Source organism: Vulpes lagopus, chromosome 12 (genome assembly GCF_018345385.1).
Source record: "Vulpes lagopus strain Blue_001 chromosome 12, ASM1834538v1, whole genome shotgun sequence".
Classification (NCBI taxonomy): Eukaryota; Metazoa; Chordata; class Mammalia; order Carnivora; family Canidae; genus Vulpes; species Vulpes lagopus.
Window position 1 is genome coordinate 5,665,934 of NC_054835.1, and position 27,359 is coordinate 5,693,292.

At 51.6% G+C, this 27,359-nt stretch overlaps 1 protein-coding gene across 1 annotated transcript in view; it reads right to left on the reverse strand.

Moving 5' to 3' along the window:
* Nucleotides 1-97: 97 nt before the first annotated feature.
* The window catches only part of ENG (endoglin), a 30,994-nt gene continuing 3,732 nt past the window's right edge, over nucleotides 98-27,359 (reverse strand). The window contains exons 2-15 of the mRNA XM_041725263.1: nucleotides 21,891-22,033; nucleotides 12,842-12,982; nucleotides 9,904-10,066; nucleotides 9,093-9,258; nucleotides 8,720-8,846; nucleotides 8,118-8,292; nucleotides 7,751-7,899; nucleotides 5,078-5,215; nucleotides 4,825-4,863; nucleotides 4,179-4,295; nucleotides 3,638-3,889; nucleotides 2,199-2,253; nucleotides 1,024-1,125; nucleotides 98-894 (exon numbers count right to left, since the gene is read on the reverse strand). Coding sequence (XP_041581197.1) covers nucleotides 770-894; nucleotides 1,024-1,125; nucleotides 2,199-2,253; nucleotides 3,638-3,889; nucleotides 4,179-4,295; nucleotides 4,825-4,863; nucleotides 5,078-5,215; nucleotides 7,751-7,899; nucleotides 8,118-8,292; nucleotides 8,720-8,846; nucleotides 9,093-9,258; nucleotides 9,904-10,066; nucleotides 12,842-12,982; nucleotides 21,891-22,033 — 1,892 coding nt within the window. The 3' untranslated portion in view covers nucleotides 98-769. The remainder of the gene's footprint in view (nucleotides 895-1,023; nucleotides 1,126-2,198; nucleotides 2,254-3,637; nucleotides 3,890-4,178; nucleotides 4,296-4,824; nucleotides 4,864-5,077; nucleotides 5,216-7,750; nucleotides 7,900-8,117; nucleotides 8,293-8,719; nucleotides 8,847-9,092; nucleotides 9,259-9,903; nucleotides 10,067-12,841; nucleotides 12,983-21,890; nucleotides 22,034-27,359) is intronic.

Below are 27,359 nucleotides of genomic sequence, written 5' to 3' on the forward strand. Positions count from 1 at the left end.
CAGCCAATTATGCAGCAGCTGCAGAATTTGAACCCAGAGCTGTCACCTCCCCACCCATTTTAGGCTTCCCATTCTTTCTTCTGGCCCAGCCCAGCACTGATTTCATGGTCTGATTTATTGGTGGTGAGTATATAGGGGTGGGTCCAGGCCAGACAGGCCACTTCCCAGCTGATGCCTGCCTTGGGGTCTCCATGTGACAGTTGTAGAGAGGAGCTAGGCTCCCCTGTTCTCAGGCTGGGCACCCCTAGGCTTCTGTTTCCCTTGCCAAAGTTGTGCCAGTCCGGGTGTGAAGGCCGCGGGGAGCAGGTCCAGGGGGCTCTGGGCTAGCCTTCTGCTTCCTTGGAGGAGGCCTGGGTGGGCTGGGTGAGTCTGTTTTGAATTCTCCCCTCCCACCCAGCCCAGGTCACCAAGTGCTGGATCCAGGTTAAAATGACAAGGACTTGGTTTCTACAATAGTGTGGACTTATAGGGCAGTGGTCTCTCTCTCCGTGGTCCTGGGCAGTCATATTCCAGGCCCACTGGGTTTGCAGGTTCTAGGGGGTGGGGTGGGGGGACCCCAAGGTGTTCCAAGTTGGTGCCCCCGCTGGCAGCAGGCCTTTGAGAAGGAGGCAGGAGGGGTGGGCGCAGAGGGCATGGTCCATCCTTGGTCGAGTGGAGGGGTTGGGGTCCCGGGATAAGTTCATGGCCAGTGGTTCCCAGCTGGTGGCTGCTCAGTCTCTCCTGCTGGGCGAGGGCTGGCTGGGGGGCCCCCAGGTCTCCGGGCCGGGTGCTACGCCATGCTGCTGGTGGAGCAGGGGGTGCTCTGGGTGCTCCCGATGCTGTGGTTGGTGCTACTGCTCTCTGAGGAGGCCGGGGCAGCCACCGCCACCACGGGCTCCCGCTTGCCAGGGGGACCTGGGGGCAGGGGCGGAGGTCAGGGCCCCGGCCAGGGCTCCCCACTCTCCCAGAGGCTCCCCCTGGCTCCCCCAGGTGATGGTGGCAGAGGGGTCCTGAGCACTCATTGTGGGGGCCTGGGATACTCACGTGTGTGCGAGTAGATGTACCAGAGTGCAGCGGTGAGCAGGGCCCCAATGAGGAAGGCGCCAAAGGTGATACCCAGCACAGCGGGCAGGACGAGGCCTTTGTCTAAGCATGCAACGGAAGGATGGCTGTGGTCAGTGCTGTGGCTCCTCCCTAGCACCCTACTGTGTGGTACTGGCCAGGAGCACAGGTTTGGGCATCAATCCCAGCTCAGCCACTGACCCTGACTTCTCTGGACCTCAGTCTCTTCTCATCAGGCAAATGGACTCATCACACCCAGGCCTGGCACTAAGCCATGGCTATTCTGACCATATACCTAGAAAGCCCTATCAGGCTTTTGGGCCATGCGTCTGCCTTCCAAGGCTGATGGAGCTGCATTTTTAGGGAAAATGGATGGTGTAATCTGAGCCAAGTGAGGGGGCCTGGGAGTGCAGAGCCTGCCCCACCCCACTGTGTGACCTTAGGTCAATCCCTGCCCCTCTCTGAGCCCTATACTATGGTAAGAATGGCCAGAGTACTTCTGAGGGCTCTTCAGATCTGCTTGCTCTTGGGTTTTCCCAAGCCTTGTTCTGTCCACGTTCCTGACTCCCGGGTGACTATGGGCCTCCCCTTGGATACTGAGTTTCCATCTAGGCTGTGGGGTAATTAGCCGTGCTCTCTTGGTCATGGGCTGGGGTTGGGAGCTCCATTCTGACCCAAGTAGGGTGGCTAGGAAGCAGGTACCCCTCAGCCTCTGCCCCCAATGTCAGTGACCTTTTCTGCTTTGTGGGGGCCCAGGCCCAGAGGGAATAAACGAGGAGGCTTGAGAGTGCTGGACTGAGGGGCCCCCTCCACACTGGGGGCCTTAAGAAGGTGAGGCCAGCCCTGCCACAACATGCCTTCTGCCTCATTTGATTTCAGGATGCCCCTTCCCCCACCAAGCAAAGTCAGCTGGCAACTATGGGGATTAGAGAAACCTAAATGCCTGGGATCTGGTCCATGGGGTAGTCAAGTGCAAAGGCTCTCTATCTAGCAGATACAGCACAGATCCTATGCTAGGCTGCAAGGGGGCCCTTCTGCCCCTCCTTCCAGAGTTGCTCTCTTTGGGGTCCTTCCTGCATGTGTCTATGCTGCACCCCTCTGGGCTATCCATCAGGTCCCATGTTGACCTCAGCCAGTGGAACCCTAGAGAAACTCACCAGGCAGGCCAGGGCTGACAATGTTCAGACGCATGGAGATAGTTCTGTGGGTTTCCTGGGGGAGGAAAAGAGAGGTGGATAGCATAGCCTGCAGGAGGCAGCTTCTGGGCTTATTCCCTGGCTCAGTGACCCTGGCCTGTCACCAGCCACCCTGGGGCTGTGGCTTTGGGTCCCATCCTACCATTTTCTAGCTAAGAGTCTGTGGGCAGGTCCTTGGAGATCTGTGCTCAGAGAAGGGTGTTGGGTAGACAACCTTTGGCTGCTACTAGGATGTTCCCTGGGAGGTGCCCGAATCCCACGAGGATTGCAGAGGCACTCTGCACTGCATCTGTGACCTTTGTGAACACCTGGGAGAGATGAGCCAGGTTAGCCAGAGGCCCGTGCTCATGGAGGGTAGTGGGGGAGAGGCCAACTCAGAAATGGCCACAAACGCTTTCCTAGCTTCATACAATCAGAGAAGTTTCCAATCCTGAAGACCCTTCTGTATGCCTTCTGTATGCCTGAGCATAGGTGTGTCTAGGGGTGTGTGCCTGAGGATGGGAATCTCCATTGGATGGTGAAGAAGAAAATCAGAACTTGGTGTCCTTTATCTTAACCGTCTTCACTGAGATTTCCTGTTTAATGCAGTGACATTGGTGACTATTATGTGGAAAGATGGGGGAGTGTGTGGATTCCTTGGTGGATGGATCAATGGATGAGGGGGTGGGATGGTAAGAGCCTGACTGGCTGACTGAGATGGTTGGAAGGACTATGGATGAGTGAATGACTTGGTGGGATGGTGAGAAGTATCAAGTAATGAATGGATGACTGGTTGGGGAAAGTGGGATGATGGGTAGATGGCTGGGTAGGATGGTGAAATGGATGGATGGATGGATGGATAGTGAGAGGATGGGTGGTGGGGGATGGATGGAAGGAAAAGTATTGTGGAAGGATGAAGGAAGGATGGAAGGTGGATAGATGAAGGATGAGTGGATGGAAGGATGGATAGATGAAAGAGAAGATGGAAGATGGAAAGTGGATGGGAGGAAGACACAAATGGAAAGATGGGTAGATGGTTGGCAGACGAATTGATGGATGGTAGATGGATGATGGATAAGTGGTTGGGAAGAAAGATGGATAGAAGGATGGGTGGAAGAAAGAAAAGGAAGAATGAATAGATGAATGGATTGAAGAAAAAGGAATGAAGGATAGGTGGGAGGATTGATGGAAGCACGAAGGAAGGATGGATGGACACAGCTGCAAATCCTACTAATGTCCCATACTCAGCAAAGCCATCAGAAGACTGTAGGGTGGCAGAAGGAGTAGCCATGATAGGCAGAAGTCCTACACCAATCTGTGGTTCTTCTGCCCCTTGCCAGCTGGCCCCACATCATGGGCTGTCCTACCCCTTCCTGAAACTCTAGACCTGAAGCCACCCTTGAAGCTGGGGCCCCACTCACCGGTGACAGACTCCTCGAACGCAGGGCTATGGTGCAGGTAAGGGTGCCAGTTGTGGGTGTGGGCACCATGTAGCCACGGAGGAGGAAGCTGAAGCGCACATCACCACCAGGGCCTGGGGACAGTAGGCTTACACAGCTGCCCTTGGCTGTCTGGCTCTGGATGAGTTCCACGGTGTCTCCCTCAGGCCCCAAATCCAGTTGGCAGCTGTCCAGCTGGAGCGTGAGCTCTGGGATCGATGGGGTCATGCTCACCTGTGTGGGTAGGTAAGAGTGACGAGGCATGGTCAGTTACTCAATGCTCCCCTCATGGAAGAAGCTAGATTCATTCAGGAGCTCCATCCTGGCAGTGGAAGGACAGTCCCCGGTCTGCTTAGAGCAAATGAGGAGGAGGGGACATTCCACCCAGTGTCTGACTGCTGTGTCTCCCCGCCGCCCTGCACCCTGCTGGGGAGTTAACTGCACACCTTCTCTGTACTGATGGTGGAAAGAAAGGCTCTGAGAAACCCAGGGGCGGGCAGGCCTGAGTGGGCAAGTCCAGTACCTGCACAAAGCCCTGCTGCCCCAGCTCGATGGTGTTGGAAGCCTGGAGGAAGTGTGGGCTGAGGTACAGGCCCAGCTGGAAGGAGAGGCTCTCCATGTTGATGCAGTGAACCTTCTTCTGTGGGAGATAGGAGGGGGGCTTGGTCAGTCTGGGAGGCTCCAGGCTAGGAATATTAAGGGGTGGGGGTAGGAACAGGAGCCACAGTCCTGACTTGCTGCTTGGCCAACCCTCATTATCACCTTTTTAAAAAAGACAAAGCTAACGTTTATCAAGAACTTGCTCTGGGCCAGGCCTGGGTGACTGTTCTTCTATGTGTCATGTGAGTGACTGCTCATAAGCACCCCCACGAGGGAGATCTCTTATGCCCCTGTTTACAAACATGGCCTTCGGTCCAGGAAGCTTAACAGATTTGTACAAGGCCACACAGCCAATATATACTACAACTTTCTGACTTGAGAGGCTGAGGACAGAACCCTAAACAGTACTGCTTCCATTGTACAGAAGGGGAGACTGAGGCATACTGAAGGTAATAACATGGCTTGTAGCATCAGGGCCTGAGTTTCCTGGACCCTGCTCCCCTCTCAGGCCAGGAAAGGGCGCCAGGACCCTGAACCAGATGGGTTAGCATGGTAACCATCCATCTCACCCACTGCAGTGAAGAGCTTGAGAAGAGGTTGACGACCACCTGCAGGAAAAGAGCCAAGGAGCAGGTCAGAGCCAGAAAGTATCCCAGAGGGCATCCAACCCAACATTTATGGATGGGGAGACTGAGGCAACCAAGGGCTAAGCTTGTCTTCCCACTGAGCATCACACCCCTCTCTCAAAGGCCCATCGGCCTGGAAGGTCGGAGGCAGCAGCTAAGCTGGCCAATACCTTTCCTGCCCGCCCTCTGTTCTTACCTCATTACTGACCACGTTTTCTGTCACTGCCATGCCACAGCTGGAGTAAGTGCTGCGCAGGACAAACTGGTCGTCTCTGTCCTCAGCCTGGCAGCTGGGGTCTGAGAAGGTCAGGCTCGTGATGGTGCACTGCAGTGTCTGGGCCAGGGTTGGAGCGGAAGGGCACCATCAGGAGGCGCGGGGCTCCCTGGGGCCTGCTCCTCACACCCCAGCTCCCAGGAATGATAACTCAGGGCTCCCCAGTCACAGCATTCCTCTCCCCTCCTCCTCTTTTCTGTTAGGTCTTACCAGATCACACCATTTAAGACTTAATACCTGAACTACACTCACTTTTGTACGTAGCCTTGTCCTAAGCAATATCTGTGACATCATGAGCTTGATTTGCTACTTATATATATTAGAATAAATGCAGACGTATTGAAAGTATTCATTTGAGTTCTACATATAATCATTGCCCACAGCCCCAGGGGCATGGAGATCCGACCAGCATAATCCAGTCTCTGAACCCTAGACAATTGGAGACGGCAAATTTTTCTGATAAAGAGCCAGATGGTAAATACGTTAGGTTTTGTGGGCCATGTGGACTCTGTTGTGATTACTCAACTTTGCCATCATAGCCCAAAGCAGGTATGGAACATATGCAAATGAATGGGTGTAGCTGTATGCTAATAAACTTTATTTACAAAAAACGGGCAGAGGGCCAGGGTTTGCCATCTCCTGTCTTAGAAGAATCAATCTTAGAATTTTTCCCTCACGCTCTTAGGGTCAGAGACTCAGAGTCTTTGCATTGAGTGAGCTGTTGGAGAGCCCACTTGAATCCAGCTAACTTCCACATGGACTTTACAGATTTGAGTGTCATTCTAAAGATTGCTGAGATCATAGATGATTTGTCAACCTCTGGCCAAGATTTCCTGCCTCAGGTTAGAAGAAATGACACAGGGGAGATGGGCAGTTAGGATGGTCCAATGTTTTAAAATGTCCCAAGACACAAAAATCACTGTAGCCCAAATTTTGAACTATAACAAACATTATTTCAAATTAGAATGGTGGACAGAGGGCCCTCAAGTTTTTTCTTTACGTAAAATGCTCATAAAAATCAAGAAAAATAAAAAAAAAAAAATCAAGAAAAATGCTGAATTACATTGTTAAAGAGCCTTAGGTTATAAGTCACATGGAGTCATGACCACACTCACTACAAATCAAAGAATTAGAAATTAAAGCAAGAATGGAACACCATGTCCCACCTTTCACATTGCCAAAGGTTTTGATAACTTTAAAAATTATATTTTTGGGGCAGCCCGGGTGGCTTAGCGGTTTAGCGCATGCCTTCAGCACAGGGCGTGATCCTGGAGACCCAGGATCGAGTCCCACATTGGACTCTTTGCATGGAGCCTGCTTCTCCCTCTGCCTGTGTCTCTGCCTCTCTCTCTCTCTCTCTCTGTCATAAATAAATAAGTAAATAAAATCTTAATAAATAAAAATTATATATTTTAATTTTTTAAGTAAGCTCTGTGCCCAAGCTAACGTGGGGCTCGAATTCACAGCCCTGAGATCAAGAGTCACTATACCAACTAAGCCAGCCAGGTGCCCGGCAAAGACTTCTTTTAAACAAAAATAACAGTCTGAAGAGAGTCAAGTTCTCTCTCCTAAATTGGTAGTGAAAAATAGGAATCATCTTTTATAAAGTGGGTTGGCAACATATATCAAAGCTTACAGAATATTCATGCATTTTGACCCAGCAGTCTCACTAATGTGGAAATCTAGCCTAAGAAAACAATTATATAAAGAATGCATGGTGATATTTTCTGTGTATGTATAATGTTGCACAATTGGAAGCAACCTAAATGTCTAACAAGGGAGGAGTTAATTATGGCATGTCAATATGATGGAATAATTTGTGCTTATTAAAGCGACATTAAGTATATGTCAAAGTTCTAAAAATACATTAAGTGAATATAGCAGGAGACAGACAAGTGCATTGGATATGACACCATATAAGAAATACACCAAGAGGGGATCCCTGGGTGGCTCAGCCGTTTAGCACCTGGGTATCTCAGTGGTTTAGCGCTGCCTTCGGCCCAGGTCATGATCCTGGAGTCCTGGGATCGAGTCCCACATCAGGCTCCCTGCATGGAGACTGCTTCTCCCTCCCTCTGCCTGTGTCTCTGCCTCTCTCTCTCTCTGTCTCTCATGAATAAATGAATAAGATCTTAAAAAAAAAAAGAAAGAAATACACCAAGAACACATTCCAGAAAGAAACCCTAAAATATTGGTAGCCATTGTCTTTGGGTAGGAAGATTGAAATTTTTTCTCCCTAATTTTTCACATTAAAAAAAAATCTGGTGTTATTTTAAGTATCCTCGTTCTTTAGTCAGATGGGTATTGTATCATACAGATATTAAGTAACTGTCCAGCTCAGCCTCCATTTAGGATTCATTAATGATGACTAGTATCTGTTTATCGAACAATTACTGTACACAACATGTGGCTCCACGTGTCAGACCTCTTTTTGGCAGGTACCATCATCAAGCCCATTTCACAAGTGGAAGAGCTGAGGCTTGCAGAGGGATGTGATTTGCCTCCCTGCCAGGGTCAGGACCCCAAGACTCTTGGCCTAAGGGAAGGACCAGCTACCCACATACCCTGGGGCTGGAGGGGCAGGGGTTCCCTTACCGAGATGAGGTCTTTCTTGAGCACCACAGTCATGACGTCTTCAGAGCACTTGGGCTGGATCAGGGACAGGAGCAGCTCTTGGTTGCAGCTCTCCGTGGGAGAAGGGGTGGTCTGGACAGGTGGGGGAGAGGTCTGCAGCCCACCACCACCTGCAGGGCACAGAGGACGGCCAGCAAGTCACTGAGCACTCCCCATGCACCAGGCACGAAGTGACTAGCTACTGTCACTGTCCTCAGTTGTGGATGGGAAGGATGGGGCTCCCACAGGCTGACACAAGTGCCCTGTTCCTACGGCAGCACGGTGGTGCTTCACTGCACTGTGGCTACTGACCCCAGTAGAGGGCAAGGGAAGGGAAGAGGGTGCTCACCGCAGCTGTGGGCCTGCAGCGAGACGACACTGGCCAGGGGGAGCTCCACGAAGGATGCTACCATGCTGGCGTTGAGTCTCCGGGCCTCCCCCAGCAGGCCTTGGGGTGTATCTGGGAGCACAAAGCCACGGATGTTCTTCTCTGGAAAGATCTTGAAGGAGTATTCACCAGTGGTCTAATGATAGGGCAGGGAGCCACAGACACAGTCAGGGGGGCACGCAGCCTGGCAGGGTTATGCCAGGCGTCAGTGCCACTCTCTCCTTTGCTCCTACTGTTTCCTCCCCTGAGGACCCCCTCCCCTCCTCTACTGGCTCCTGTTGGTCCTTCAAATCAGCCTGAGGTTCTCTTCTCCAGGAACCTTCCCTGACCCCGTGGGCTGGGGTAGGGGCCTCCCTAGGGGATGATGGAAGGCTTTGTGGAGGGGGTGGCACCCGGGTGAAGGCCTAAAGAAGGAATAGCTAGTGCACCGAGGAAGAGGGTAGACGTGCAAAGGCTCAGGGCTGGGGTGCTTGCTGATGCAGGGAGTTGGGGTTTTCTCTTTCTTCTAGAGCCTTGGCGAGGCCTGCGCAGGGCTGTCTGCGTCGTCGCGGAGCAAGACTCACCCAGATCTGCATGTTGTGGTTGGCGTCGATGAGCCAGGACACATGGGATGGACCTTGCAGGATAAGCACAGCTTCGGGATCGCCGGAAGCACAGCGTAGCTCCACCTTCACGGTCACTGTCCGGGGCCTGCGGTGGGGGCAGACCTGGCTCAGCGCAGGACAGGAATGCGAGGTGGGGCCTGATGGAGACGGGTCTGGAGGGGACTAGGCCTGGGGTCAGGTGGACAGCAGGTGTAGGCCGGTAGGAGGGGCGTGGGAGTGGGTGGGGTGGAGCCCAGAGGGGGAGGGGCCAGAGCTAAGGTAGAGGCCGCTCCACTCTCACCTAGCCGGGGTGGGGCTTGATGTGGGCGGGGCCAGGGGCGGGCACCCTTACCCGGCCTCCGGGCCTGGTAGGACCCTCACGATGTGCGCTTCCTTGTGGCCAGGCACGCCTTCCAAACGGCAGCCCCGGACAGAGGCCCGGGTGAGCGGGCTCCACTCAAGTGTGTGGCCCATGTCCATGAGGGGTTCCAGATTGCAGAAGGACGGTGATCTCGGGGCTGTGGGGACAAGCACACTTCCCAGTTCCCTCCCTGAGCAGCCTGGCGCCAATACAGAGGCCCACCCTCACCCACAGTAAAGGTGGGGTGGGCAGGGTGGAGCAGCAAAGAAGTGGGGTGTCTGGGAGGACCTGAATTCAAATCTCCTCTCTACCACTACTGCCAAATGACTGGAGGCAAGACCCCTGGCCTGTTTCCTTATCCATGGACACAGCGTTAATAAAAGCTTGAAGCCATGGTGTGCTTTAGGGGTGCAGCCCTGCAAACACCAGCACATCACCTCACTCTCCTCTTTCTATGGCATTTACCATGACCTAAAATTAGGGAATTTATTCATCTTTATACTTGTTTACTGTGCCTCACCAGTGTTGGCTCCAGGATGGCAGGACCTGGGTCTGACTGCACAGAGTCCCCAAGTGCCTAGCATAGGACTGAGCACATAGTAGGTGCACAATAAATAATATAAAAGTGCTGCTTTCTAGGTCACAAATTATTGTCCCGAGAGCACTGACTTGCTCTATGTGACCTGGGGCAAATCACATCTCCTTGTGGATCTTAGTGTCCACATCTGAGGAATGGGCCAGAGGAAGTCACATTTCTTCAGAGCTGAGTCCTGAGTCCAGAAAGGCTGCTGGGGAAGCTGACCTTGGTCCAGACGGAGGAGGATGCTTTGAGGGTCATTCAGCTCAGCGATAGACGCAATGGAGCCCTTGGTATTTGCCCAGGCGAGGAGCTGGCTCTTGGTGGTGAAGGATGGCAGTTCCGTGGTGTTGACTCCCGGGTGCCCTTGGAAGATCAGTTTGGGGTTCTGGGAAGACACATGATGACTCAGAATGCTGTTCCTGGGCCTGAGCCCCCTGTCCCATTCAGAAGGTTGGGAGGTATTTTGGGGAGGCTGAGTGGAGGAGGCAGGGCTGAGAATGCTGAGGCTAATGGATATGAAGTCAGCTCAGAGCCCCCTCATTAGCCCCCCTACCCTGAGCTGATCTGTCCCATTGCCCTTCCATGCCTAAGGTGCTGGATGGATGCACATCCATGTTCATCCACCTGTCCAAAGATCACCTCATCACCCCTCCATAGTCTTACTCATAAAACCCACACTTGTAACACCATTTGGCTAGGGCCTGTGAGTCACAGCATCTGCTGTGAGGCACATCATCCCTGCATGGTGCCAGACACATAGTAGGCACTGACTGAGAAATACATGACTTTGTGCTAGGCCCTGGGCCCAGCATGGGGGATCCTGATATGTCAGCTTTACCCAGATACCTAGCACACAGCAGGTGCTCCCTGCACAATGGAAGGGAGGAAGGAAGGAAAGAAGAAACAGATGAATGAATGAATGAATGAATGAATGAATGAATGAATGAATGGGATCATCCCTGCCCTGGGGATTTTACCATCCAGAAACTAGTCATGCATCAAGTCACTTGAAACAACAGAAGACAGAGGATGTTATTTAATAGAAACAAGGGAGCAAGACAGGTCTCTGGATGGACAGGGATGGGAATCTGGGTGGCTCTAGCATCTCACTGCCTCTATTGTCCAGGCCTCAGGAACGACCCTGGTGGGCCTGAAGAAAGAAACGGGGAAGATGGGCACCCTGGGTGGCTCAGCGGTTTAGCGCCGCCTTCAGCCCAGGGCGTGATCCTGAAGACCAAGGATCGAGTCCCACGTCGGGCTCCCTGCATGGAGCCTGCTTCTCCCTCTGCCTGTGTCTCTGTCTCTCTCTCCTCTCTGTTTCCCACGACTAAATAAATAAAATCTTTAAAAAAAAAAAAAAAAAGAAGAAAAAAAAGAAACAGGGAAGTCTTCCTGGAAGAGGTATTTTGTGAAGCCAAAGGATTCAGAGGAAGCTCTTGGGGCCCCAGACTCAGAATTCCTTTCTCCAAAGCCAGGGGCATTGCTCTGAAGTAACAGCACCTTAAGGGCTTCAGGCTAGATACTAAGGGGGACTGCCTGGCAGTAGCAGTCAGCAAGATACCATAGAATGGTACACCTCTAGAAAGGACCAGGACTTAAACAAGGGGACAAAGTGCTGAGTGCTAGGATGAGGAACTCAGCCCCCACAATGGAGGGGCTAGGGTGTGGTTTGGAGCAGGAGGAGGTTAGGGACCTCTACCCAGTCGGACTCTCAGGTCATCATCTATAAAATTGGGGATGTAACAGGGATTAAAGGCAAGGCATTTGTCAGTTGCCTGGTGCTGAGTTAGACTTCGAGGCCCAAGCTCCAAACAGACTGTGGCCCCTCTGGGGGAGTCCCTGCCCCCTTCAGGTAGCTGGAGTGTGTGTGGGGGGTGCTGGCAGCTCCCACAGTAAGTGCCCCACCCCCATCCCAGAGTATTCTTAGCTCTGGGGAGGAAGGTGTGACCCAGGCCAGGACCAGCAGCTGCTTGACTTTCCTGCCCAGCTGGTGCCTTTCATGTTCCCTACGTCATCCAATGCCACGCTGGGGCTCAGATCCCCGCCTGCAGGGCCGTAAAGGGGAAGAGAGAAGGGGGAGGAGGAGCCCTGGCAAGCCATTGCTCTCCACAGGGCCTCAATTTACCCCACTGGGAACAGAGGGAAGAAACACAGGGGGCTGGGCCAGTGTTTGGCTTTCAGGGCTGGGCCTCCTGGTTGGCTTCCAGGGCTCCCTGGGCCTTCACATGGCCCTCTCCTCTCCGTCTGTTTCTGCTGTGCCTGCCGCAAGCCTGGATTCCACACCCCACGCCCAGGTTGTCTTGGTCTCTGGGCCTGTCTCCCAGGCAGCCCTGGATCCGGGTCTCTGTTCAGTTCCCAGCTCTCCTCCTCCTCCCCTTCTCTGAGTGTGTGTCTGTCCCTCCTACAACAAGCTGGCTTTTGCTAGTTCTGTTTTTCTTTCTGTGTTTCTCTCTCCCTTGTTATCTCTGCTGTCCGCCCCCATCCTGCCCTCTGCTTTCTCTGGCTAGAAACAGCAGCTGCTCCCATCTGGGGACCACTTTCCAGGGCCTTCTACCTCCTCCAGCCCTGACCTTCCCCCTTGCCGTGGGTCCCCAACTGTTGACCTCCTCTCTCTGGTAGATGTGCCTGACACTTAAAACTTGAGTTTTTACTAAATACTTTTTCTCCAATGTAGGCTATGTTGATGAGAACAAATGCGAATTCAACAAAGTGTAAAGAACAAAAAAATGTCTCTCCTAATCCCATTTCCCAGCCATAATCACCATTACTCCATTGTTAGGTTTCCTTTTCCTTTGTACTTAAATATTTTCAGACATATCTTGTAACTTTTTCAGAGATAGAGACAAGATTACTTAATGGTATGTCACAGATTCCAACTCTGCTATTAGACAGACGGGAAAACTGAGGCTCTGCAAGAGGATTGGAGTTGGCCAGGGTTGTCCATAAACCTGACTCCCACATCTGGGTTTGGGCTTTTCACCCCAGCCCCTGCAGCCTTCTGGGTTCTCAGTCAGGGCCCCATGATATTCACCAGGCAATAATGTCAGAATGAACAAGAAAAGCAGGACTCCTGGGGCAGGAGAGCCTGGCCCACGGAGGCAGACAGCAGGGGCCTTCCTCGGCCAGGACCTCAGCCCACAGTTGGAAGTAACACACTCACGAAGGCCAGGTAGAGTGGGATTCCTGGGGCCTGCAACTGCAGAAGCACATTCTTCTTTGCACTGAGGACCAGGAACACCTCTCGGGGCCGAGTGCCATTTTGCTTGGACTTCTGGATAGTCAGCTCCAGCTCTGACAGCTCCTAGAGTGGAGGCAGGAAAGTGACACACACATACACACACACATACACACAGACCAGTCAGGCTTTCATGGGCTGTGCCACCTGGATCAGTAGTAAAGGCTCACCTGCCATCAGCTTCCCCTCCACTCTTCCTGCCCCACTAGGCTGCCCCTGCCTCCCGGGGCCTAGCACTGTGCCTGGCCATTGGGAGAGACTCAGAAAATATTTGCTGAATATTGCTGAATATGAAAGTGATTACTTTCATCAAATCCAAAGAGACTTTTTTTTTTAATGCAATAAGCCTGAACTTTATCCCACAGTAGATCCCAGTTTGCTGTTTCTGTTGAGCATCCACGTGACTTGGATGGTATCCTGTGCCCTTTCTCTGTTCCTAGGCAGCAGTGTTGAGGCATCAGCCTTTCCCTGTTTCCTGTATTGCTGTTTGCCTTCCTATTTTAAAGTACTAAAATACCCATATTTTTGTTGATATAATACCATCATTTTGATATTTTATGAGACTGAGAACTTGAAATCCTTAAGTCCTGAGAGGAACCTATAGAATGAAAAATGTTAATTTATCACGGGGCATGCATTTAGAATGCCTTCATAACAATAACCACAACCACATCCACAGTAATAATAACACTTAGACGGTGTTATGTGCCAGGACTGTTCCAAGTCCTTTACATATGGATTCACTTAATCCTCATGACAATCTTAAGAGGTAGGCATCATTATTCTCACTTCACAGATAAGAAAATGAGGTGCAGAGAGGTGAAGTCCCAGGATCACACAACAGGTAAATATGGAGCTAGGATGTGGACCAGGCAGGCTTCTGCTCTAACCATATGGTCTCACCACATTTTTCTAAACCTCTGTACTCCCAAGAAGGAAAAGGACACAGCAATCACCATGGCAATGCTTCTATTGAAAGAACAACCTCAGGGGCACTTGGGTTTCAGCTCAGGTTGTGATCCCAGGGTTTTGAGATCAAGGCCTGTATCAGGATCCAAGATCAGTGTGGGGTCTGCTTGAGATTTTCTCTCCCTCTCCCTCTGCCCTTCCCGCTTGTGCTGTCTCTCACTCTTTCAAATAAATAAATAAATAGTTTTTAAAAAGATGTTTATTTAAAAAAAATAAAAAATAAAAAATAAAAAATAAAAATAAATAAATAAAAAAAAAGATGTTTATTTATTTAAGAGAGAGAGAGCATGAGCAGGGGAGCAGCAGGCAGAGGCAGAGGGAGAAGCAGATTCCCTGCTGAGCAGAGAGCCCGACATGGGTTTTGATCCCAGGACCTTGGGATCATGACCTGAGCCTCAGTTGCTTAACCAACTGAGCCATCCAGGTGCCTCAATAAATACATAAATCTGAAAAAAAGAAAGAAAGAAAGAAAAAACCTCAGCTCTACTCAAAGATTTTCTGAACCAGTGAACAGGCAGAGATATGCCTCAGGAGCCCCACCATGGACTCACGGGGACAAAGATTAATGGAAACACTTCTCTGAGCAATGAGTTCCAGCTGCTCTCTGAAGCTGGCAGCCCCTACACAGAGATAAAACCTGACCCCCCAAATCTCCTAAATACTTATCAAAAAGGAGAGAGGTATTTCAAGATGAAGACATCAGTGGAAAGTTTTAGATTTAACTTCCAATTATCTCCTGGCCATTTCCCCAGCTGATGTCACAGAGCCAGATAGAGTGTTTCAGCCGCTGGAAAAATCTGCCCAGAAATATTTCCGTTTGTCAATAATGACACCATAGTCACTCTTTGTTTGTAACTCTGCTCTTTGAAACAAAAGAGCAAATAACGTGATTTCAATTTGAATGTTTCACAAGTAACTTTTTCACTTCAGTGAGCTATTGATGTTGCCTATCTTCAGATCTCTGTTTTTATGCAAATTTATAGAACAATAATATATGTTTCAAATTTATGTTTTAGGGGCACCTGCGTGGCTCAGTGGTTGAGTGTCTGCCTTTAGCTCAGGTCATGATCCTGGGGTCCTGGGATTTAGTCTCACATCAGGCTCCCTGCAGGGAGCCTGCTTCTCCCTCTATGTCTCTGCCTCCCTCTGTGTGTCTCTCACGAATAAATAAATAAAATCTTTTTTAAAAATGATGTTTCATAAGTTCATGTTTTTGATAAATCAGTGTTTTTTTTTAAATTAGTGTTTTCTAATAGGTTTTATAACCTTTTGGTTTTCGAAATATCTTTTTAGGTCAATGTTTAAAAATATTATGCATATGATGCATCCTAAGAGCATCTGGCTGCTTAGTTGGAGGAGCATGCAACTCTTAATCTCAGGGTTGTGAGTTCAAGTCCCATGTCGGGGATGAAGGTTTCTTGAATAAATAAAACTAAAAAAAAAAAAATTTATGCATTCTAAACACTTTAAAACTTAAAAAGTGGATTTAATATATTTTGGTAAAATATGAAATAAATAGCTAATTGTCAGAACTGACATTTTGTTCTGAGATTGTGATCACTACTTGAAACTTTTATTTAATTTGTTAATTTATTTAAAAATTGAAGTATAATTGGCAGACTTACTTGAGATTAACATAAGCAAAAGGAGACCCACCTTGGTGGTGTTGGGAAAGACCCAGTACAGCCAACCTGCTAGAATCCTTGAGAATCTTTGAGAATCCTTGAGAATGGACCTGCCCACCCCCTCCCACCTCTTTGCCCTGATTGCATATGTACTATTGGCTTGAACAATTATGATTGCACAACCCTGTGTATCTACTAAAAACCATTCAATTGTACACTCTCAATGGGCAAACTTTACCTGGATAAAGCGGTCAAAAAAACCCACTAAATATCAGTAATTTCACATGGTTCAACATAATCTGTTCCTGGCCCTATACTGAGCATGTTACATGTGTTTTTACTGAAGCAGAGTCGGGGAGCCTCCCATTTTACAGATTTATCAGTTGAGGGTCAGAAAGGGAAACTGCCAAGGGATGTGCCAGAGGTGAAGTCAGGTGTCCAGTGCACATCAGCCTGGTACCAGAGCAGAGCCCACACCCCTGGGCTGTGTCCTCCCTCTCTCAGCCCTGCTGTCCTGGACTGCCCTGCGGTTCATCACTGTCTAGTCCCATCTGTCTGTCCTCCCCCAGGAGAGTGACATTTGGAGTCCCATATGCAGCAAAGGCATGGGCCCTGGGGTTTGCAGATGCTGTGGATGGGCCGCAGTGGATGAGGTCCATCCTCTGCCCCTTGGTGGGCACCCACAGCCTGAGAGCACCGCAGGCCCCAGAGCAATAGGGATTTGGCAGGGAAGAGCCCCATGAACATCCATTCTTGCTGCTGCTTGGCAACTGCCCCTGGTCTCCACTCGGGAGGACAGGGTTGGGAACAAATACCAGGTAAGGCTCTCGATAAAGGAAGTTAAAAAAGAGAAGTAGAGGTCAGCGTCGGGCCAGGCTAAGGGTGAGGGCATTGGGAGACGGGCACTTCGGGACATGTGTTGTGAAACTCAACTCTTCATCCACCACTCACTCAGCTGTCCCTGTGTCCCTCCTTGCGGGGATAGGGGCTGGAAAGGGAGCAGGGGTGGAGGCCCAAGGAGGGGCAGCCATGGGCCAGAGGCACACAGCAGGTGACCACGTGCATGCTTGGGGAGGCCGGAGGCCTGGGTCCCCTCCAACCCCCCAGGGGTCCCCAAGCTCCCAGACCCCGCCGAGGCCAATTGGTTACCAGAAAACCCCAGTTGAGTTTCCACAGCAAACATTTCCATCCCAGAGCCCTGACTCATCATCACCGTCACTCCCACACACACCGACTTCCCCCTCTGCCCCTGCCCGGAGCCCAGGGGGGAAGAGAGGGGTCTGACTCGCCCCCCTCCACCTCCCAGCACCCAGCCTCCCGAATAGCAGCAGCCTGGGAATTCTAGGAGCTCTCAGCTCTGGCCTGGGCCAACTTGGGCCCACGCCCCCCTTCCCTGAGTGGGTGGGCGGGAGGCCGAGTTGCTATTTTTGTGCTAGTGTCCCACAGATTCATTGTTGGCTCAGGCGTCGGTGGCGGGAAGGGGGGATTTCGGTGAGGAGGCCCTGAACACTAGTAGCCACTTATAGAAAGTTGCTTCCAGCAATTCTTCTAGGAGTGGAGCCTTGGGGCTGCCTGCAGCCCCCACCCTCCTAGGGCCAGACTGGAGCCGGCCAGATTGGAGCCAGCCGTCCCTCCATCCACCCCAGCAGGCTCAGATGATCACACGGGCAGGATGGCAGGGGAAATGGGTCAAAGCCAGACTGACCTGAATTCAAATATGGGCTCAGTCATTAACCTGTGACCCTGGGTAGTCACGATTCCTCTCTGGGCCTCAGTTTTCTGGTCTGGAAAATTGGCTGAATGATACACCCACTTCATAGACTTGGGAGGAATCGGTGAGATTCTGCTTGCAAAATGGGGGTGTCCAGGGCCCAGCTAAATACACAGCAGTAGACTGGCTCTCATCACCTGTGACTTCCTCCTTGCCCACTCATCCAGAGGACTGCCATGGTCTGGGGAGGTCAGTGTTAAGGGTGGGCAGCAGTTAGCTAGAACTGGAGCAGGTCAAAGCTATGCCTCATGGTGGCATCCCTGCTCTGGGCCTTGGTCTCCCCATCTGTGTAGTGAGGAGTTGGGCTCAGCGATGTCCTAGTATCGTATGGTCCTTGGACTTCATCCTGCCTACTGGGGGTCCCCGTGGTTGGCATCCCGGAGACATGGTCTCTAGCCAGGTGGACACAGAATGGGCTTCCGGAACCCCCTGGGAGAGACGTGCTGAGGGACCCTGGTCAGCCTGTGTTCTTTGCTAATCTATGAAGCCAGTGCTGAGTTCTGCCTGGTGCTTCTATGCTCTTGAAGGGGCACAGGAGGTAGGCACAACTCTATCCTCGAGGGGCTTGGCAGAGAACAAGGCTAATACCCTTGAACAGCTCGAGATGAACAGCAAGTGACGCCACTAACTCCGTGGGGATGGTCACTGAGCAAATGCTCGTGTGCAAGTATATTTCTCCTGCCTTCCTTCCGTGATCCATCCATCCACCTGATATTTACTTCCAGACTGACCCTGACCTGGACACCTGCAAACAAAGCAGTGAGAGCACAGCCACTATCTCCACAAAGCGTGTTTGGCCTGTGATCTGTGCCCTTCCACCAAACCTGCCCCTACTATTTGCAAGGCCTGGGATATGAATACAAACTCCCAGCCCACCCTCTTTTCTTTTCACCTCCTCTTCGTGAGCATAAATGTGAGGCCCAGCCTGAACGCCCAAGCTCTGCCGTGCCTGGCCCCTACAAATAATCACCTCATCCCACCCCTCTTAGGTCTGGAGGAGCTCCCACCAGCCACACAGAACCCCCTCTAGACAATGGGACTAGAAAGAGCCCCACGCAGCCCCAGGAAGAGGCACAGCACATATGGACAGGGAATTCTGGAGCCCAGGGACCCGGAGCATGAACTCGGGGACAGGTGAGGCTCTGGATGGGGATGTCCCTCTAGCCTTGCAGATACCCTATCCTGGAGGAGGAATGTAGCTGGAAGAAGGCCAGCGGAGGGCCGTGTGGGCCTCACGAACAGCCTCCTGGGATGGTCTGGGGGACCCCAGGCCCCCTCCCACTCTTCCTCTCTGCCTGAGCAGCCTGGCCTGCCCCTCTGGTCAGGAATGAGTCAGTGCAAGAGCCTGGCAGGTTCCATTTGCTTGGGGGTGGGTGGAGTGTCTTCAGTTCCCCAGGTTTGCCCAGAAGCAGGGTGAATCAGCGGCTGCCCCAGCTCTGGCCTGGCTGCCTGGGGTTTGTTAGGAAGACAGCAGATCTGTGCAGAGTGACGGGAATCGCTGAGACACCAGGCCAGTTTCCTGTCTCTGCGGGTCAGGATGTGACCCCGGGCCCCCTCCCGGAATCCAGGCTCCAGACTGCCTTCAGGGACCCAGTGAGATAGAGCCCCTGCCCAACAGCCCCCTAGTCTGTCTACCACGGATCTCTCTTCCCTGAGCCTGTTGGCTGCCACAGCTCATGTACACCCACCCACAGGAAATCTGAGGATTCGGAGGCTATGCATGGGTGGACAGGGAAGCTGTTTCTGTGTGCCAGAGTTTGAAGAAGGCAGCCAAAGGTCGGGAGGGCTTGGGCTGGTTGTTGAGGCCTGCTCATGTTTCTGGCCTCTAGATCTTTACTTGTGCAGTGCCCTCTGCCTAGTAATGCCCTTCACCTCTCCCCTCTGTCTGGCTAGACACCCAGAGCCTTTCACTAATCCCCCTTCCCTCCATGGCCTGTGTGCCCCCCACTGCCAATCCCATCACTCAGTACCAGGGCTGCTGATACCTGTTTCTACTTCCCCTGGCTTGAGAGTAGTTCAAGGGCAGAGATAGGGTCTGCTTTCTCTCTGCACTGTCAATGCCTACACAGGCTGGGTACAGAGCAATGTGTATGTGGGGGGACTCTCAGGCTGTGGACCTGATTCTTAGGGCTACACGGGAAGGGAGGTGCCTTCCATGTCACAGCATAGGGTCTAGTGAGATCATGGGCCCTTGGGGCAGGAAGGCCAGGACCACCTGGTGGGGAGGCCCAGCTCTATCAGGTTGGACCTCAGTTTCTCCCTCTGAAAAGAGATTCATGGCCCCTGCCTTCGCTAACTATAGCGATAACCTTTGGGAATCAAATTAGTTGACTGATGTGAAGATGTTCTGGAAACTATAGCATGCCCAGCAAGATGAGGGTCTTGGAGGCCAAAGAGGAGCCATTATAACCACAATAAGTGGAGCTACAATAAGATGAGTGGTCACTTTGGGCAGGCCTGCCCTCAATATTTGCCTGCCCTACCCCGCTGGATTCTTACAAAGTCCCCGTGAGGGAGGTAATATTATTGTCCCCGTATTTCCTGTGGAAAGCCAGGGCCTAGAGAGGCAGCTCAAGGCCGTGCTGCTGTAAGTTGGGAAGCCAAAGTTCAATCCAAAGACTGTCTGGCTCCAGAGCCCATGTTCTTAACTGTGTGTAGGGGATCCCTGGGTGGCTCAGCGGTTTAGCATCTGCCTTTGGCCCAGGGTGTGATCCTGGAGACCTGGGATCGAGTCCCGCATCAGGCTCCCTGCATAGAGCCTGCTTCTCCCTCTGCCTGTGTCTCTGTCTCTCTCTCTCTCTCTCTGTGTCTCTCATGAATAAATAAATAAAATCTTTAAAAATAAATAAATAAACAAATAAAAACCAGATGTTCCATGGACTGAATTCTCTGAAAGAGGCAGAGGATGACGGGAGGTTCTGTTGTCATGAGCTCCAGGATGACATGAGTTATACTGGCATTCTACAATGCCCCTAAAAACCCTCCAATGACTCTCACTGCCCACAGGATAAAGACCAAACTCCTTAATATACAGTGACAGGGCCTTTGCATCTCCCTGGTCCTGCCCCAAGGTGAACTGTAAGTTTCCACCACTGTGAGCCACATTTGGACCCACAGTCCTCTCAGTGAATAGCCTGGCTATTCACTCTGCCTTCTGTTCTCTTCTACTTTCTCCTTCACCCCATGAGCTCCTGGACACCCGAGTGTTGCTTCCTTCAGGAAGACCTGTCTAATCCCACAGCAGCTGCAGTACCCCTGCCCTGTGCTCCACGAGAAAGCACCAATCCCCTGGATCCTGGCTGTCTGTCTATACATAGGCTTCCCATAGACTCAGGCACTTGGCAGGGGGCTTTTCTCTGACTCTGGCCTATTATTGAGTAATTAGGGTGGGGGAATCCCAGGCACCCAGAGAAGGCACAGAGACTGGGTCATCAGAACAGAGTGAACTTACAGAGGGCAATCTTAGGTTCCATATCATTAACCAAACTTGAAAAAAAAGACAATGGCTATGGAAACCATGTAACGTGTGCCTGGTGCTATCTCAGTTTGGGGGTTATCAAGGCCCACAGTCCTGGTGGCAGGCAGGGCGGTGGGGAGCAGGCCCCCCGATATTGGTGGTCTGGGCACCGTCTTATCACCACACAAATGTAGGGCAACTCAACAGTTTCAGGGGCAGCTTGGCTATAGGTTTGCTGAGCTGACGCCACTAAATTGCTATCAGGACCTGATTCCACACCAGCCAGGTGTGGCCACCAGCCCAGGCAGGCCAGATGCTGCCAGAACACGGATCTCCTGGGGAGCCAGGTGATAGCTGAGCTCATGGTCTTCTGGAATCTAGTGTGATCTCTGGCCTTGGGCATGTTGGCTTCACCTCTCTAGTCCCGCCTCAGTTTCCTCCTCCTTCAAGAAGTGGGGGTACTAACAGACTCTGACAGATGGATCCTTGGGAGGCTTCATATATGGATGATATTGAACTCCATTCCTGGCTCTTAGTAGATCCCTAATAGTACCTAGCACATAGTAAACCTCATGTAGAATCCAGCACACAGTGAGCCTGGGGCAGAAGCTAGCACATAGTAAGCACTCAGTGAGTTATTATCATTAGGAGGAACTTAGACTAGGGCTGGACCCCAGTAGGGATGGCGGTCTGCAAGGGGGCATCACTGGCTTCCGATCTCTGTGGGCTGCCTGGCCACGTCACAGTTGTTCAGTGGGGGAAATTTGAGCTCAGTGAGGGAAGCACTTGTTCAAAATCCAAGCTGCCTAGAGGGGAGCTCATTTCCCTGAGAAGCAGCAAGCTCCCCACCATTGTAGGTGCATAGGTGACAGCACACCTGGTCCGTTCCACCACTCACCTGGCTCTTCTCCATCCAGTTATTGGCCAAACCCAGCCCTTCCCACCTGGGTCTTATGGCATCCAGAAGACCTCCACGATGCCAACCCCAGAAATGCCATCCCTTACTGGCCCTGGGAGATGCCGACATCTCCCTGCTGGTGGTGGCTCTGTTGAGGACGTCGACCACTGTTCCAGGGACAGCCACAAGGAAAGCTCCCCTCATCCCATTGGTCCTGTCTTTCTCTCCCCCAAACCCTGCCATCAGGCACTCACCCTTGAGGATTCCAGGAAGAGAATATGAACTTCCACGGTAGCATTGGGGACCTGAGCCACGCAGCCCTCAGAAACCTGACTTGTAATGTATGTCACCTCGGCGTCCACAGGCTGTAAGTCACAATGGATTGTTTCTGCAAGACCTGTTGGGGAAGCACAGCCCAGAGAGCACTAGGTAAGAATAAGGTGGTGACAATCACTCCCACTTTCTGAGGGCCTAGGGCTTGGCACTGGCTTAGGGCTATCTGCATCCCTACAAGGTAGATATCATATATCCATTCCATAGACAGAGAAACTAAGGCTTAGTAAGGAAAAGTCTCTTGCCCAATATCACAGTGAGACTAGGGGTAGGGGTCTACAAATGCAGGATACCCAGTTAAATTTAAATAAATAAAAAATGATCAATTTTTATTTTTATTTATTTTTAAATAAGATTTTATTTATTTATTCATGAGAGACAAAGAGAGAGGCAGAGACACAGACAGAGGGAGAAGCAGACTCCATGAAGGGAGCCCAATGTGGGACTTGACCCCAGAACCCTGGGATCACATCCTGAACCAAAGGCAGACGCTCAACCACTGAGCCACCCAGGCATCCCAAAACGATCAATTTTTAAAAGTATACGTGTATCCCAAATATTGCATGGGACATGTTTATACTGAAAAAAATTTTTTAACTGTTTATCTGAAACTCAAATTTAACTGGGCATCCTATATTTTTACTTGCTATGTCTGGCAACCCTAGCTCACAGGCGCACACACTCCAAGCCTCCAGGCTGGTTCACTCTAAAGGGAGACAAGAGATAAGATCCAGAGAAGAAAGCCTCCCATCCTGGTCCTTGAGGAGGCTGGGAGGAATGGGGCCAAGGAGGGTTGGGAGCCTCCTGGCCCCAAGGGACAGAGCGAGCCAGAAGGGCGGCCTGGGTTCAGAGGGCGACAGTGGGAGGAGGCCTGGGCCGCAGAGCCTGCCCCTGGGCTGCCCGGAAACACAGGTCCTGAGGGAAGGGAATGGAATTTCACCCTGACCCAGCAGAGGAGGAAGAGGAAATGAGGCCCCTACACCTCGTCCTAAGGAATGTGCCAAGGAAGGGGGGGCTCCGGAGGAGGGAAGGAGGACAGAGAAAGGGAGACTGTTTGTAAGTTTGTGTCTCCATCTTGTCGCGCTCACTTCCTGTTTTCTTGGAGATCAAAGATGGGCGCGGAGGAGCTGGCCTCACGTCCAGCCGTCGCCAGCTCAGGGGATGGGGGATAGGGAGGCTCAGGCTATTGGGCTGTCTTTTTCCAAAGCCTGTCTCCCTGTGCTCAGGACCCCTTGAGGTCAGAGAAGGACTTAAGATGGCCATCCCTGGCCGCCGCCATGCCACCTGCCAGCAGCACCTTGGGAGGAGAAGTTCAGGACGAGGACGTTTGGCAGCCATGGAGGCCCAGGCTTTCTAACTCCTTGTCCTGGCCCTGTCCAGTATGTGGGTGTCACAGTGCAAGTGTCATGTGGCATTTTGATTCAAGGCAAGGTCTCTGGAGCCAGGCCGACCTGGGTTTGAACCTGAACTTCCTAACTATGTGGCTTTAGTGAAGGATTTCACCACTTTGGGCTGCAGTTTCCTCATCTGTAAAAGGAAAATTAGAACCCACATAACCCATTGAGGATGTTGGGAAGACTATGAGAACAGTTCTTTTGGTTACAATTATTTGATTGACTTCAGTTACTGGAGAAGAATGGACTGTCTTAGGGGGTAGGGGTGAAGTGGTGGGAAGGGGTGGTCTGCAGGTGAGAGACCTCTGATGGGGAGGACTCTGGAGCCTCAGGCCAGCAGACTTCCTCACCCCAACAGATGCAAGGGCTGACAGCATGTCCTGCTGTCCACCCCCTGGTGACCCACTAAGCCCCTCAGGGCTCCCCACCCTCTCTCTCTGTCCCTATCAGCAAACACAGACCTCTCAGCTGCTACCTGGTCCAAACTCTTTCTATACAGATGGGGAAACTGAGGCCCAGAGAGGTGGGATGTGCCAGAGTTACATGGCACATGGCTGACCAGGCTGGGCCTCAGACCCACTTCTCTCCATATGACCTGGGGTCTGGTCTGCAGATTAGCTCAGTGCCTTCCTCCTTTCCTTCGGACTTTCCCTGCCCCCTCCCCAGACTTCCAGGAACCCCAGTTCCTCCTGGATTGCCTGGGCTGCCCAGGGCCACCTCCTCCATGCCGTCAGCAGGAGAGGCCATGGGCCTGCCCATTATGTAATGATCAGATAACAGGCCAGGCTGGGAGATCAGATAAGAGGTCCATTTATTTTGGGGCCTTTTCGAATCCTGGCTGCCCCCACCCCGCAGACGAGAATGGGGAGACAGGAGGGAGTATGACGCCCGGGCCTGTCTCCCGGAGCCAGAGGCGGGCCCAGACAGAGCTGAAAACAATCCCCTGGCACCAAGGGAAACGCCAGGGCCTCCCGGGACCCAGCTTGAAGGAGGCGCCGCTAGGGGCCTGGGTGACCCGGCCCGAGTGAGAGACCCAGGAGCCACCTCCCCACCTCTGTCCCCTTCCTCCTCTGCCCCCACCCATGAGCACAGAGCCACCTCGGGGCTTTCCACATGGGGCACCCCAGCACCTTGAAAGGCCACAGAAAACAATGGTCAAGGAAAGCAACTCCAGAGCCAGACAGCCTCGGTCAAATCCCAGCTCTCCCCCTCAAAACGACGGTCACCTTGAGCAAAAGCCTAACTTCTCTGGGCCTCAGTTTCTCCATTTGCAAAACAGCTTCTATCATGCTTCCTGAGAGCCAGGCACTGTTTTGAGGCCTTACATGAATTCATTCATTTGATCCTTGCAGCAGCCATACACATGGGTACTGTTATTGTAACCATCTGACGCCTGGGGAGACAAGATCCTCCAGGTATAAGAATTTGCTACAAGAAATTGCCTGAGGCTGCCCCGCTATGAAGTGTCAGTGTCTGTACTTGAACCAGGCGATCCAGTTCTTGCACACAGGATCCACCTCACAGCTGTGTGTCAGCCTGGCACCCAGTAAGTGTTCTGAACACAGTGGCTGTGATTGCTTCCTAATGCCAGGGCAGAGCCTTTCACAGGCTTTTTCTCTTCTTCACTCACCCAGCTATCCAACCATCCTTTGCTCCTTTCAGGGTCCCATTCTAGCCTCCCAGATGGCCCAACTTCCAGCCCAGCCACCCTCAGCGAGGCCTCAAGGCTCCCTTCTCCAGTCTTCCCTGAGGCTCCTCAGTGCCTGCAGGGACAACTCCACACTCCACAACCTAATGTGGAATTAAGAAGTGCAGGGACCTGGGACGCCTGGGTGGCTCAGAGGTTGAGCATCTGACTTCAGCTCAGGACGTGGTCCTGGAGTCCCACATCGAGTCCACATCCGGCTCCCCTTGAGGAGCCTGCTTCTCCCTCTGCCTAAGTCTCTGCCTCTCTCTGTGTGTATTTCATGAATAAATAAATAAAAGCTTAAAAAAAAAAAAGAAATGCAGGGATCTGATCGATACCAAGGTTCAGATCCTGATCCTGCCAACTTCCAGCTTCTTTCCTGTGCCTCAGTGTATTATCTGTACAATGGGTATGGTGGCAATCACAATAGCTTCCTCATCAAGTTGCTGAGACTGTGCAGATGACAGCTGCATGGCACCCAGGGGACCCATGATGCATGAGGTGGCTCGGGCCGGGCAGCTGTTTTCATGAGTACTTACGCCCATTGGGCAGAGGTGAGCTTCTCCTCCAAACACACCTCATTCCCTGCAGCTGCCCTGCTCTTTCCCAGACCAGTGGTCTTCCTTTACTTGACCTCTTGGTCAACTTCTATTCAACCTTCAAAGCCCTATTGTGAAAGTCTTCTCGTCGGAACCAATCCAGTGGCACTTTCTGGGAGGGCCAGTGTCGGGGACAAGAAGGGGACCAAACCTCATTGCCCCTCAGGCAGTATTTTGCAGTGGTTAGAATCAGGGTGCAAACCCCAGCTGCTCATTTCTGGGCTATTACTTGGGCAAATTTCTTCACCTGCCTATGCCCCAGGCTCCTCAGCTGTGAAATGGGGGAGACAAGTGTCTGCTTCACTGGGCTTTTGTGAAGGTTAAATCTGATGGTACCCATTAGGTCTAGAGCATTGTGTGTGTGGCAGAGAGTGGGTGCTGAATCAGTGTCAGCAGTAACATTTGTCTCTTCACCCCCATCCTGGTCCCAGGTACGAAGTCAGCTCAGCCCAGGATGATGGTCTTCTTCACCCTCCAGGGCTGATGTCCCAGTGCCAGGGCTGGAGCCAGGTCTTAGTGTCACTCTCTGTCTGGCTGAGACAAGAGAGAATCTCAACGGTCCTGTCTCCACTGTCCCCAGGGTCTCATCCTCTCCTGGCTCACACAGCTCCTCTTTTATCTCCTGGCAAATGGGAAGCTGCTCTGGAGTGTGGGCTCGAAGAGATGGATATTTGTTGTCTCTGTCCCATGTCACTCGCCTCTCTGGAGGGGCCCAGATCCCCACACAGGTGGCAGGTACCACAGGGCTCCAAGTCCCGCCTCTGCCCCATCCTCCAGTGAAGCCTTGTCCACACCAGAAATACTCTGATCCCAGCCACCCAACATGGGCCTCAAATCCCAGCACCCCTACATTTCTGGGACTCTATCCAAGTGAAATACTCCAAAATACAGGAAGAGATGCATGTACCAAAAATGTGCATGGTGGTGGTATTTATAACTAGCCTTATTGGGGAAACCACCTAAATATTCAACAATAAGGGATTCATTAGACAAACGACAGGATGGCACATTCAAGGGAAAGAATATTCTGGAACCATAGTGGGACAGTTATGGAGTCTACATGACAACATAGAAACCTTCTGGGTCATAAGAAGGGTACCCAAGATTCTCAAATATTGACCCATCTACATTAAAGTTACCTTAAAAAGCTAGACAAAGGGGCACTTGGGTGGCTCAGTGGTTGAGCATCCACCTTCGTCTCAGGTCATAATGGCGGGGTCCTAGGATCGAGTCTTGCATCGGGCTCCCGGCAGGAAGCCTGCTTCTCCTTCTGCCTGTGTCTCTGCCTCTCTGTGTGTGTCTCTCATGAGTAAATAAATAAAATCTTCAGAAAAAAAAAAAAAAACTAGACGAAAACTAGTAGGCAATCCACCAGCATGCTAACAATGCCTATATTAATCAAAGAACTTGGGAAGTCATTTTCCCCCTTCTTATCTATGCTCTTTGAGGAATAGTCTGAAGTGAATATGTAATTAAATTGCTCTTTAAAAATCTACGTGTTTGTTCTTTAGGAAAAAAAAAATACAGCATAGCAGAAAAGTGTGTCTTAGAGACAATTCCCTAGAGGAAGCTTGTGCTGAGATCAGGAACATCGAGATTGTCCCCATGTGTACCATGCACTGTTCCTATTTGATTCTGATAGAAATGGAGTCACTGCTGCTTAAGCACCCAACACTGTGTCCCAGACACCCGTCCACGGTAGTGTAGACA